The sequence below is a fragment of the Electrophorus electricus genome, chromosome 16 (assembly GCF_041902795.1).
Source record: "Electrophorus electricus isolate QZ-2024a chromosome 16, ASM4190279v1, whole genome shotgun sequence".
NCBI classification, from domain to species: Eukaryota; Metazoa; Chordata; class Actinopteri; order Gymnotiformes; family Gymnotidae; genus Electrophorus; species Electrophorus electricus.
The window spans coordinates 16,690,432-16,704,576 of record NC_137512.1 but is presented as its reverse complement, the minus strand read 5'-3'; the positions used below and the strand labels follow the sequence as shown (position 1 = coordinate 16,704,576).

General features: G+C 39.8%; 1 protein-coding gene across 5 annotated transcripts; it reads right to left on the bottom strand.

Moving 5' to 3' along the window:
* Window positions 1-3,140: 3,140 nt before the first annotated feature.
* Window positions 3,141-13,798, bottom strand: cabp2b (calcium binding protein 2b). Of its 5 annotated transcripts, XM_081698999.1 has the most exons (8): window positions 13,694-13,712; window positions 12,542-12,632; window positions 12,230-12,472; window positions 5,181-5,211; window positions 4,965-5,096; window positions 4,740-4,849; window positions 4,068-4,215; window positions 3,141-3,781 (listed from the first exon to the last, which is right to left on the bottom strand). In XM_081698999.1, the coding sequence occupies exons 3-8, from the start codon at window positions 12,293-12,295 to the stop codon at window positions 3,756-3,758; spliced, it is 513 nt and encodes a 170-aa protein (XP_081555125.1). In that variant the 5' UTR covers window positions 12,296-12,472; window positions 12,542-12,632; window positions 13,694-13,712; the 3' UTR covers window positions 3,141-3,755. The 5 variants fall into 5 exon arrangements, with proteins under 5 accessions (XP_081555125.1, XP_026855208.2, XP_081555123.1 ...); XM_026999407.3 differs by lacking the exon at window positions 12,542-12,632 and having other exon boundaries at window positions 13,694-13,777; XM_081698997.1 differs by lacking the exons at window positions 12,230-12,472; window positions 12,542-12,632; window positions 13,694-13,712 and adding exons at window positions 6,362-6,502; window positions 6,769-7,091.
* Between the last annotated feature and the right edge of the window lie 347 nt (window positions 13,799-14,145).

Sequence of the window (14,145 nt, the reverse complement as noted above, 5' to 3'; positions counted from 1 at the left end):
TAGTGATAAATTGGTATTGCAGAAATTAACTCACATATATTTGCCTCTACTCATTTATGCATTAACTATTTACATAATTATCAATTAAAACATAATGACAAGTGGAGAGTTAGGAGCATAAAGTGTGTGTAAGGGAGGTTTTGGATTACTTTTTTTTTAATGTCTACTACTAATACTATCACAGTGGTACCAAATACCACTGCCAAGCCATCAGTGGTGTGGGCTAGAACGCTGCCAGGCAGCCCAAACCTAGACAGGTGCAAATGAGGGTCAAGGGCCTTGCTCAGGGGCCCAATATCAGCAGGGCTTGAACCAGCATCCTCCCATTCACAAGTCAAGCACCTTAACTACTAAGCCACCACTGCCCTCTTTTTTGTATCTCTGTGTAAATGACTCTCCTCTGCATAGCATGACCAGAAGCCTGCTAATTACATACATGAAAATAGTGTTATAGTGTTAAGGCTCATGGCCTGGACATGGGGGCAAAAAAGAGGGGACTTGACATGTAGAAAAGCTACATACAGGACCAAGGGCAAGTTTGATCCATGACTGCCTACACGGTCTTCCTCACTGCCACCAAATGAAGGGAGCTTTGGACGAAGACTTGCGTTGACGTTAACGCCAGCTCCACTGGCAGTGCGAGATGTGCTGTGCAAAAAGCATGTCCATGATGTCACACGGAAAGGGAAATTAAAGATCAACTGCAATTTGCATGTCATCAGGGCAGTCAGAAAGGGCAGAAAGTGTATCACATCACCAGATGGTCCCGCAGTCTCTTCCTCGTGGAGGGGAGTCGTGGCGTCCAGCTCAGCGTTGCTTGCAACCTCATCAGATTTTGCAATGAACAAAAGTGTGATTTTTTTTTGGTGGGGGGTGACAAGCATTTAAGAATGGAACTAGAACAGAGCTGAGCGAGTAACAGGACACAGCAGCTGAGGACAGCAGGGCAAGCAGCAGGCCAGGTTTATCAGTGTGCAGAGAGCAGCAAGCACTCGGGCGTGGGTGAACTTCCTGAGCTGCCACCTCGCACTGACACTCACTGCTCCCCTCTGTCAGCAAAAGCCTGGAGAGACTCATCAGGGTACAGGAGCGGTGCTCAGCCCCTGTGCCTCCTCAGCCTCCTGACATCGTGGCTTGCTCTTTCCCTCCACACCTGAGGGCTTCACCTGATTCCCATTGCACAGCCACCATCAACTGCTGTAGAGCTACTAGTTCTAACTCTATGTGGAACTATGCTTCACTAACAGTATTCAGAATTACTCTTTTTTCTGTAATGGGTATTTATTTGGTGAACTGTTAGCTTGATCTCCATGTACCTGCTCTTTATTGTCCTCTCTCTGTTATGTCCACATGTCTTTTCAGTACAGGTCTGCAGTCAAACATTTGTGTGCCATGTATTAAAAGACACATTTCATCTTGATAAAAAAATTCAACTTGATTTTTTCGTTTGCACAGAACTCAAAATATTGTAGAACATAAGGTTTGAGTCTTGTGAAACCTTATTTACCTGATGTTTATCAAATTATCTTATACCTTATTTACCTGATGTTTATCTAAAGAAGTGGACTAGACCCAATCAACAGCAACGGCCCTGTGAAGGTGTGAAGATTTTGGTGGAGTGGAATGAGCTGGAATGCTCTTTAAATCGGGTGACTTCAATGTACATATCTGATTCTCCCTCAGTCGGCTGACATGTCTGCTCAAGGGCTTCGCAAAGCAAGAGCATATGAGGGGATATTAAACTCTGCAGTTATGTAAATGGCACAAGCAAGGTGAACCGTATTTCAGAGTTTAATTCAACATCCCCTCCTGAAGTATGTAGATTTTTCAAGAAGACCTTAATCAATAGTGTTGAGTGGGGTTGTATTTAGGACAGGTTGGAGGGAAGCTTGCCATTCATAGGCTTTGGGGGATTTGTTTACAAAGGGCTTTTTAAGAACCTCAGAGACCTGGGCTGAAGTCATCCATTTAGAGGTGTGATTATGTGTCCAGATAATGGTCCCATTAACCAGAAGGAGCAGTGCTGAAACTGCTTTGTCATGCCACAACAAAATGTGTCATATCAGTCACCTGTTAGGGTGGTTTTAACCTGATTTTCAATGACAAACAAAACTCCCAAGGACATTTAGGGAATCGTGATATCAAGGTATGTTTCTATGGTACATAACTGAGTAACAATCATGTCTACTTAAAATAAACACTCATTATTTTTCCATATACCCATGGCTAATTGATTTTTTTTTTTTTTTTGTATTAGGAGGGATTTTCCCTTTCTTTTTTCTTTAAGGAAAGATTTGTGAAGTCTCACATTTTTTTTAGCTTGTAAGGCAGAAATACTTATAACTACATTCAGAAGCCCTGAGAAATGCAGGCAAGAGACAGTTTTGTATGTATGTTAATGTTGGATTTTGTTTCCTCATGTACACGTTCATGTAGCTTAGTTTGGAAAAAAGTTAAGAGTTGAACGTATCTGGAACCAACATTGCCCAGGTACTTTCTGCCTTCAACTACTAAATGCATTCCCCAGTTACTCTGTCAGAAACACAACTTTGTTGGAATCACTTTGTAGATGTATAGTGGAGTGTATTGCCATGCATAACTGGTGTTAGACATTCTCTAGGTCTTCATCTGTATTCAGTTCCTGACATCATGGCTGCTGCTGGCTAGATATATTTGTTGTGGCGGACTCCTAACCCAGCAGTAGTGTTGACACATGTCCAGACTCTGGGAGCACTGCTGTCTTTCTTATACCAGCTCACTTCCCACAACCATGCCACTACCTTGTTGGCACATAGAGCATTTTTTTGCCTGGCTAGAAAGTGGTCAGGGAGAGGGTTGCTGATTCATCCCTATCCATATAAATGGGCTACAGTCTGAAGTACATATAATATGTGCCTATATGACAGAGAATGTAGTAACAAGGTAGGTGTTTCTAATAAAGGAGCTGGTGTCTAATAGATTTTTATCACCGTTAAAGTAACAAAGCTAAAAGATGTAATACCATTAAGGCATTTGCTTTGTGCCTGTGATGAGAAAGATAAGTGTTGAAGCTTAAGAAGCAGCTAGACTATTAAGGAAAAATTATTTATTAATAATTGCCTAGTGCACATTTGCAGAAAAAGTACTATTGTAAATGGCACTCTCTTGTGGTTCAGACTGAGTAAATGTTCATGCATACTTCTAGAAAGGGGTACAATATGCCTTTACTAGCAACTTTCTGGAGTTTTCTCTGCTGCCTAATTAATACTAACCTATAGCTGTTTATATGCTTGGCCTTCTGTCAAAAATACATTTCTAAATTAAACCAAAATGAGCAAACCATAACAAATTGAATCCATAGTTACCTCTGTCTTAATAATAATAGCTTTATGGTAAAATAATTTTTCCACTACTTACAGTGTAAATTAAGCCAAACAGTGTTAGTAGTTTAAAACAGTGCTTTGCACTGACTGTATATTCACAAGCTTCATTGTGAAGACTTCAGTTAGGTCTACTACAAAAAAGACATTTTCCTACAGACATATGTACATAACCTTTTACAATGTTGGTGCTGTGTGACAGAGGAAAACCACAATAACCAAAGTCCTTTATTAAACACTTCCTTACAATACAACTAAACAGGAAAAAAAAACAGTACAAAATTCCTCCGTCCTCTTTCATTGCCCTAGAAAAAATTACCCAATATTAAACTTATATTAGTCCATTTATGTGTGTATATAATAGATCGTTTAGTGAAGATCCTCTCTGGCATCTTGTTAGCGTGACATCATCCTCACAAATTCTTAATGAAATACAAAAAAACAAGCAAGAATTTAGAATGAAGCAGTTAGAGATGAACATGGTCAGATATGAGAGCATGACTGACTGCCCCTCTCGGAGCTGATTACCCATTGACCTGCTCAGGTATATGTTTCTCCTTTTCAACAAACCTGATGTAATGCCTCATCTAGAATTTCATGTGTGGAATTATGTATATTAAACCATATGTGGAAGTTGGTGTTCAGAGCTAGGAGTGTGAATCAGGCTAAACACTGCTCATAGCTGGTTCATTCACCATTCTCTCTCACCTTCGAAATCCACCTGGCCATCTCCATTGAGGTCCACATCCTTGATGATCTCATTGATCTCTATGGCATTCAGTTGTTCACCTATCAGCTTCTTTATGGCCTCCCTCAGTTCAAAAATACTGATCTGTCCATCACCATTTGAGTCGAACTGCAGGCCAATGCAACACAGGACAGCCCCTTGTTAAAGCAGCCTGGATCAGAAATGTGTCAGGCCAGCATTCTTACTCATTTTAGATCTGGCTTACACTCAATGATTGCACAGAAAATAGCAACATTCCCCACTCTTCAGAAGGGTATGCCAAACTACTAGTGCTTAGCTGGTAATGTCAAAGGCCAGGGGGAAAAAGAAAATGCATATAGACCACAAACAAAATGCAATGCTGCATGCTTCAAGATGTAGTTACAACAAAGACAACAGTGTAGATCATGAGAGTTTTCAAACTTGAGAGATCAGACTCCCGATCCCAATTATAGAGTGCTTTGCCTTGTGCTGTGCAGTTTTTCCCCTCAACTGAATATGCCTGATTCAGGACAAAAGCAAATTCCCAGGCATTTTAGGAGCTGAATACAACAAAGAATCTGGACTGTGCACTGGCAGTTGGCCTTATCTGGCAGACTGTGTCCCAAGCAGAAATGCCACACCGTGTGTGGGGAAACAATGTGTGCATATACCTCTCTGAAAGCGTCTTTTAGCTCTTTGATCCCGATCATGTCTGCAGTTTCTTCCAGCATTTTAGGCCCCACCAGCTTCACAAAATCATCAAAATCTATTTTATTCCCACCTACAGAGTGCACACACACACACACACACACACAAAAACCCCAACATTTACTTGGAGCCTCACCATCTGTCATAGAGTGTAGTTGTATTTGTGCATCTCTGCTGATATCACTCACCGAGTTGCTGACTCAGTTCGATGAGCTCCATCTCTGTGGGCATGTATCCCATACACCTCATACACTCACCCAGATCAGTCTGGTTGATGTAGCCTTTATTCCTATCGAACATTTTAAAGGCCTGCTGCATTTCTACACATACATATCACAGGGTTAGACTGCAGAGGAGTTTCCTGTAACCAAATTGATTCTCAGATGGATGATCTCACTAAGTACCTTCTATCTCCTCTGGCCGAAGCGTCCTGTCCTGTTGCATGAGAACAAAAAGGTATTGGAGATATTTTAAAAAGTAATTAAAAAATAAGCACCAACCCCACCCCACCAGGTCCATCATAGAGTTTAATATTTAGAAACCCATTACACACATACCAAGTATGAAGGAGTCATACTTGGAGAAGAGAACATGTACATGTGGAGCAGTGAAGTTTCAGCCCAACATGGCCGACATCCATTTTTGTGCTCACAATGCATTAGTCCACAGGTGAACTCGCTGGCTAGATTACCACGGGCATGTTGCTTGGCAACAGCCACAGATAAGGAGATTTAGGAGTTTTAGCTTGGGAAAGACCCTTAAAAGCACATACCCAGCACTCTGACCACACTGCGAATATACTGGATACGGGTGCTAAAAGCAGTGCATCAGTAGGAAATCTCATAGCTCTTCTTCCATTTTCAGCTTTAGAATACCCATCACCATGACTGTTATGGTAGATACTTTTATCATATTACACACATTAGGATCACACACTCAGGCTGTCATGCCCGCTGCCCTCAGGGGATTATGGTGCTCTGAGTGTCCACCAAGTGGCACTATCTTCTCAGTCTTTTAGATCATGCTGCTGTAAATGCAGTTCTGATTTGATCAGCTTCTGTTGTAATGAGTGCTAGGTTGGAGAGCAGTTTTCACTCATCATAAGCATTGTGTAATGTATAAAATTATGTCAAATGAGAATTATTTTGTGAAAATAATATTTGGATAAAGCAGAGCATTTTATTTTTTGCATGTTTTATTTTCAAAGGTGTTTTTAGAGTACTTTTATAACGTGTTTTGTCACGCTTTAAATGTGAATAAGCTGAGAACCACAATTCAGTTTTAAAGTTAGTTCTTTGAACTTGGATTGAACTGTGATAAGAATTTAAAAGGGGGGGAGGGGGGTAAGTATTACTTGATGGTTCTTGTCAAAAAATGAAGATGGTTTCTTGATTTTGTTGATCTGATATGGAATGATCCAGAAAGCAAATGCTCAAAATGTTGCACTTATTTAATGAAAGTGATTACTTAGGGTATGATAAGAGGCTCCATGAAGGTTTGTTAGAATGACAATATGAAGGGATGAGGTTTCAGTTATGATGAGGGTTCAGATGGTCGATAAAAAAATATGTCTCTATATACATACGAGCTGTGCTTGGACAAAGCCCTGCCTGAGGAAGATGCACGCAGGTCCGATGATGTTGTGCAGCACAGTGCAGTTTTTGACCAGCTCATTCAGAGGCTGGACCACTGACCCTGGCCCTGCCCCACTACCCTCAGCCACATCCTTAGGGCAGGGCCAGAAATCAGTTAAAACATACAAACCAGTTAGGATTGATCTATTATGGATTTATATATGAACAAATACTTGATCACAAAATATTTTGTGATTTATGTAGGACCATCTCCAAACAAAAAAAAAATGTTATATTTTTGATCTACCACAACACTGTTATTTGGTAGTGTTACACCTCAATTTTTAGTTGTCTGCTTCTAAATTATATTAATATGGTCACACATTATAATACACTGACTCTGAAGTAAGTTCCTTACCTTCTTAATTTTGTCTCTTACTGATGGATTGGTGCAGTTTCCCATCACTTTAGTCCACAGAGATTGGCTCTTCTTTCCTGCCCTTTCTGTTTGCTTTCCTTATTTCCTGTTCTCTTTCTCTGAGCTTTTCTACTCTTTCTGTCTTTCTATGTTCTGATTTTAGAGAATGGGACAATTGTAAGACTCTGAGCTACTCTTGTGTAACTCTGAGCTATATTCTACGTACATACAGCCCTAACACAAAGCATGATCTGCATTCAGCCCTTATTGTAAAACAGTCTACATTCAGTTTTATGAATCTTTCATTAGGCCACAAACCAAGTTATAGGTACCTACTGTCGAGGGATCAATGTCCAGATGATCCAGATGGATGTGAAAACAATGCGGCAATGCAAATCTGAGCCTCTTTGTGTTTGCTCACTTCTTAAACGCACTCCAGCTAGCATCTGATAATGGGTCTGATGCCGCCTGTGTTCTGCTCAGTCAGCACTCTGCTCTCCTTCTCCCATCTTTCACAGCTCTCGCTCACTCTACAAGGCTTTGCATCTCGTTCTGTTCTTGCTGTTCATGCTCGAACCCCCGTCCTTGATTGTTGCCTCATGCAAATGACCCTTACAAGCTGGTTGAGAGAGAGAGAGAGAGAGAGAGAGAGAGAGAGAGAGAGAGAGGAGAGACAAAGAGAGGCATGAGGGGGCAAGGGTGAGTATTAGATGAGAAAACTGAGCCCTTTTTAATCCCACAGTTGAGATTAAAAGCAGAAAAATGCATGATAAGAGAGAAGGAGGCAGTAAGGAAATGCAGGGTCAGGAAAGATAAGAAAAGCTAGAATGAGAAAGAACGAGTGTGCAAGTATATTTGTCTAGATGTCTGCCAATGCTTGAATAAGTGCATCCATTTATCCTAACCTAATCATTGCCACTCTGCAAGAGTGTACAGAACCTCACCTGCAAGTCTTATTTTAGAGAAACTGCTTTTTTATCAAGGTGTCTTTACTTTATTGTTTTAATTTCTACACACTCAGACACACATGTCCACCTGTGCCACCTGTATTTTGTGCTAAGAAAATAATAGAATATAGAATAGACACTTAAGCAGTACATGAACGGTCTATACTGTTAATTTTTTGAGTGATATTAAGTACTATAAAATTTTATTCACTTTTATATAGTGATCTACATTCAAATGACTAGTTGCAATCAGTCAGAAGATAATAATAGGTATTATCTATCTTTCTGTGTGTGTGTGTGTGTGTGTGTGTGTGTGTGTGTGTGTGTGTGTGTGTCTGTATCTGTCCATATGAGGGTGCTTGTCATAAGACTGTGTATGACCAGATGGGCTGTTCTTTACAAGCTGTTTCCAGAAAGCTTTGCATGAGCAGTTGTGTTGTATTGCATAACTTGTGCGTGTGGGCTTATATTTGTTTTATGTGGAGTCCAAATGCTCCATGATCACAGGAAATCATGTACACTGACTAAAAGTAATAGAGGAATGTATGTGTATGTATGTGCATGCATCTTTCCATAGGATTATGTGTGTCCAGGATTATGTATGTACGTATGCACTTTACTATCTGTTTTCAGAAAGCTTTGCATGATGAACAGTTGTGTTGCATCACACAGGGGGGAGGGGGGCATTTATTATTGCATTTATATGTATTTAGCTCTTTGTGGGGACAAATGGTGATAAAGATTGGACAATGCAGGGATATTTTGCAGTATTTTGTATATGTTTTTAGTGTTTTGTATGTGTTTTGTATGTGTATTTAGTATGTGTTTAGTATGTGGTTTTTTTTTTGTATGTGTACGAAACTAAAGACTTCTTTGTGGTGAGTAGGATTTAGCTTTTGCTTAGTTGTAGTTATAGTGTTATTTACCTACAGTAATACACACTTCTGTTCAAGTGTGCGTCCACTAAGATAGTATCACAAGAGTTTGTGAGTGAGTGAGTGCGCGCAGGGTTGTGTGGGTGCGCTAACATGCCATATCCGCAGAGTGACACTAAGTGGCATGTGTCTCATAGGACTAATTATATTTCAGTGCTCCATTATCATCAGTTATCCTGCTTGGCCCACTGACTCTGTAATGAATTGCTCTGATTTGAGGAATATTCTGTAATATTGTGATTCTTGTCAACTTCGTCAACCTTAGTCACATAACCTTTTTTGAAACTAATCAATCGGCTACTTCGGCTACTTCTTACAGCTGAAACTTCCACCCAAAACTTTGGGACAAATAAATATTTTTCAACAAAGCGAGGTTCAGAGGATACAGTTAAGTGCATGGCATCAGACCTATCAGAAACGTCTGAGTCTGATACAGCAAGCTTTTCGTACCTTGACACCTCCCTACTGGAAATCCATACTAGCCAGGGAACAATTTCCCCCCAAATTTTGTAGCATAAATGCTAATTTTGAGAAACTGAGTTCTGGGCCATGTCAGAATTTACCTCATTAGTTGGCCAAGACAATTTCTTAGGCTTAAGAGAGAAAAAGTGGTTTACACTCGTTCTTAAAATATTCAGTTCTGATTGGCTGGATTGGATGAATTCCGACTAGGCTACAGTTTGGTTGTGGTAAGGACTAACATTAGATGTAGCTCGTCTCTAAACCAATTAAATAAAGATGACTACATTATATTCCCTTTTCCTGGAAGGTGAGTGTTTGAGATTAGGTTTCTCTTGTTGCCTACTTGCTGGTGATGTCAGTATCAAGTGATTTACAATACAGTGTAAAATGATCCTAGTGTGGCCAGCAGCCTAGCACGAGAGTGCGGTCTATGTTCGGACGGATCCTTAATCTTTCATATTGCGTCAGACTGTCATCAGACCTCTGGAAGTGAACTCTTTGTGGGCAAACATTCAGTTGGCTAAAGGCATGAAAGCAAAGGTTAATTAGGCCAGCCATCCTGCTTCTGGGCCATGGGTTTTGCTGTCTTGCATCATGTAGTGGCCATAACATAAGATACTTGTGGATGTACCTTATGATCTCTCAAAGGAATGCCTTAATTTATGGGAACAAGAAAAGACTGGGTTAGCTTTTGTGTAACAGGAGATATAGGCCATTCGGGGACGGGAGAATTGTGATGATTAATGCTTTCACTTTCACGCAAAAGACAGACTGGATTTTAGCCAGGGAACAGGAGGCGCAGATGATAAACACAGCACATTGAGAAAAATATATTAAATCGTTGCTACCGCTCAATGAAGAATATATTAAGATCGCGTTCGACGGACATGCTTAAAAGATAAATTTTCTGTTTTCCGATTATTAAAATGGTTGTCTCACACCATCTATGATCGTTGATAGTATCCATCCAACAGTATTTAAAAAACTCACTAATTTTGTATAGATTCTCACTGCACTTCAGTTGAGTTCAGGAGGCAAATAATTTCAGCCTTCCAAAATTGGAACGATCACAGCACAGTCTCATACTGTCCTACTGTTTTGCAGGCAAGACAAGAGAACGGATTTAGGGAAAAACAAAGTAATATTTTTTTCCTGGATAATTTTGTTTTATTTTGCTGCTGTTTTGGTAAAAATGTATCATGTCTCCCTTTGAAAGGGAAAATGCTATGTTTCTTGGAATTAAAGGCACTGCTGAGGTTGTGCTGCGGAAAATTATAAGAAATAACGATATTAATCATTGAAAAGAACCTTTTAGGCTTTTCTTAATTTGCCTCATGGATACACTGAAAAACAGTTCACTTCCTCCTGTCTTAATTTTTCTGACAGTGAAATGTGAGCATAGGATGTGGTTTTATAGATTGTTGTTACCTCATTACCAAGACGAAACAGAACACGTTATTGATATACTGAGTACACTGAACATGAGCTTGGTAGCTAGCCTACATGCTTTCAACCTTAATTGTGACACTTAAAATGTTCTTTGTGCGATGGTTGACTGCCACCTACCACGATTATTTAGAGAAAAGACCTGAATCTTTTTCTGTCTATAATCTAAGACACTTCTTAGGGTTTCAGTAACATTTGAATATTAGAACCAGGTGCATCGCATTTGCTCTGCAGTGTAAAAGCTAACTGAAAATAGAACCTGTCTCAAAATTGTATGTAAGTGAATGTATGAAGTCTAATGGGTAAGAATTTAAAATATCTGCTTTACAACATGCTCAAGAAGGCACAGGTCTTTATAATAATAATGTGAAAATATGATTGTGTGTAAAAAGAGCACACAGATTTTTCCATGATTATATAAATAACATTGTAGTTGGATATGTAAAAGTTAAATATCGCTATTGGCAAGTTTTGCTATGAGCCTTCAGAAGAAATATCAGTAGCTACACACTTATGTACTACTTATGTTAGCATCACTGATTTACACATCTAGCAGCAAACTAGCATCAATCCATGCTGAAGGAGAACTGTGCATAAAATAACCATTGCATTTTATAAATTATTATGCTGTGTATAAATACATCTATTGAGAAAATTCAGTCAGTTTGCAGTGGGTGGTGTACATGCGCAGGTTTGATATCACTGAATGAGCAGTAGAAGAGAAAAAACCAACAAAACACATTTCAATTGGCTTTCATAAATGCAGCAGTAAATTGTAGAATACTACATTTATCTATATTTTTAGCCTGAAATATAATTACAAAAAGCACCTAAAAAGAAAGTAAAAATTAAAACCTACACATAGTGGAGTAAAACTAAATGTAGTGCAAATCAAATATACCTAAGTATAAATGTTTAAAAATTGTGCTTAATGATATTATGGAGTATTTGTTTGACACTTTACACTATTGCCCCTGAGATAGAGGGAAGTATGCTAAATGCTATCTGAAGGTATGCTTTAGACCAGGTGCACAATGTTTCTCTCCTTATGCCTGAGCAGACTGAGGGAGTCACAGCGAAATGCACATGGAAGCACCATGTTCTTGTCCCACTTGTCCTGTGTGGCTCACTGAGGCTAAATGATGATCTACAGCTCGTAACATGCTGACTCCAAAATGTTGTGGTTATGTAATGTCATTGTGCATAAAGGCAAATGTAGGGTAGGCTTTGTGTGTGTGTGTGTGTGTGTGTGTGTGTGTGTGTGTGTGTGTGTGTGTGTGTGTGTGTGTGTGTGTGTGTGTGTGTGTGTGAGAGAGAGAGAGAGAGAGAAAATGTGTGTGTGTCTGTGTGTGTATGAGAGAGAAAATGTGTGTGTGTGTGTGTATGAGAGAGAAAATGTGTGTGTGTGTGTGTGTGTGTGTGTATGAGAGAGAAAATGTGTGTGTGTGTGTGTGTGTGTGTGTGTGTGTGTGTGTGTGTGTGATTTAAACAGAAAGAAAACTAGAATGAAGCACACTGCATTCTTTTTCCTTTTCATCTACATAGAGCGTCTGATCAGTCATATTTTATCAGAACTATAACACCATAGGCGGCTGAGTTTTGGGGAGGATATTGGTGTGTCCGTGTGTGTGTGTGTGTGTGTGCTTGTGTATGCACATTATATGTTCTTACATGGCCATAAACGGATTCCACAATGGATGCTAGTTTGTCCTCATCTATCTCTTGCTGTTCTTCCATCACAGAAACAGCCCCTTCATCTTCCTCCTCTTCCTCATATGCCCTTTGTTCAGGTGGTGCAGAGTGCCTGTGTCTCTGTGCCTTTTTAGGTTGAGCACTGCTCTCAAACACCTCAGCCACACTCACTTCAAGCTGCTTTCTCTGTTTCTCCACCTTCTTCCTGATGGCAGCCTGAACCTGTCAGAATCAAGAGGTGTGGCTTATTTCATCTATCACAGTCACTGAGTTACTCCACCCCTTGCCTACCTTTACATATCTGTCCACTGATGCTCCGGCACCATCTACTGGAATTGTTCACTTGGTATTTAACTTGTTGTGCTGGAAGTGACTTGAAGATCTGAGGTCACATTAGAGTGCCTTATGAAAAACATGAGCCTTTAGTATTCATAATATGAAAACACTCATTTTTGGTAAATTATCTTTAAGAAACAGTCCAATACTGCAATATTATGCACCCAAGTTCTGGTATAACATACAACTTCCATATTGTTGAATATTGTTAATGTCAGAACATGCGCCTTTATGTATTGGTAGGTCCCAAGCTGTCAAAACCAAGATTATTGTACAGTTAGAACCTGAGCCCTTTTTAATGATAGTATAGGCTAGAAATCAACAGAACTCAAGATCTTGGTATTAACATAACATGAGTACCCTGTGTTGGTGCTATAAGAACATGAGTCCTGGGTACCCGCGATCACCCTAGATCCCTCAGCTTGGGTAGAACGTAAGTCTTCAGTTAGAACACAAGTCACTCTGACTTTTGTTCAGGTTAGCCTTTCACACTGTTGATTTCAAGCTTTCAAGATTTCAAGGGGATGTAGCTCAAGCCACCACATAGTCTGTTTATGAATCTACTGATGTCTTAGCCTCTAAAAGAAACAGATACATCCAAACACCCCATTTTGAAGTGCAAAGCAGTTACAGCAAAACGCAGAAACAGGGGAAAGATAACCTAAGTGGTTGGGAGTCAATTTACATGAACTTTTGCAAATAACACATTTACATCTTTAAGCATGAATGTAGACCATAAATGTTCAAATATTAGCCTAGATTCTTTTTGTTTGGACACATGGCTATTCCTTTGACAATAACATAAGGTTTTAAATGACCATCCCAATTTCACGACATTAATATTTTAAGCCTGTCTCCTCATTTTCGCCTAAATGGACTGAACTGTTCAGCTGTAGACCAGTCGCATTATTAAGAGCAAGTAAGCACGACAAAGAAATGGACATGATCACGTATCCAGGCACACGCTAACATATTCACACACTTGAATTAACCCGACTCATTTAAACTCAAACCTCTATATATCACAGTCAAAACACCAGTCAAGTATATCTTCGTAAAACAGAAAAGCCATAAGTTTGCGCTGTCTCCACAGACATGCAGACACACCTGTTTTGGTGTCCTCTCCTGCGGAGTGCTCATCCTTTCCGCACTGCCGTCCACTGCTGGTCCCTCTCGAATAATCATGAACATTACTCCAGTGATCGCACGCCCTCTCTTGCCCGCGCGCTCTCTCTCCCCCTGTAAGCTTACACCTGGCCTGCCCCTCCCTTTAGCCCTAGCCGAAGTTTTTGTAGTGCAGGCGTGACTGCCTTCTCTTAGCTGGCAGTGCTTTTAACCTGTTATATACTTGTCTACATTTAAATACATTCAGATTAATTTTTGAACCTCTGGAGGTCAATTAGCACCGGTTGCAATTCTGACCTACTTGAAAAAAGAAAAGAAACAAAAAAACTAAAAAAGAATAAAATAAATCACTGAGATTAAAAGCAGTAAAAAAAAACAAACATAAAATAAAATCACCTTTTTGTGGCTTCCTTTGTCATGTTCTGAGGCTTTTT

Bases quoted from the DNA above. Each gene is read 5' to 3' on its own strand.
- cabp2b (XM_026999407.3), bottom strand. From the start codon at position 13,777: ATGTTCATGATTATTCGAGAGGGACCAGCAGTGGACGGCAGTGCGGAA. The intron at 12,473-13,693 runs GTGTGTCTGCAT...TGATTCTGACAG, and splicing joins AGGAGAGGACACCAAAACAG to GTTCAGGCTGCCATCAGGAA. The intron at 5,097-5,180 runs GTACTTAGTGAG...ATGTATGTGTAG, and splicing joins TCGGCCAGAGGAGATAGAAG to AAATGCAGCAGGCCTTTAAA.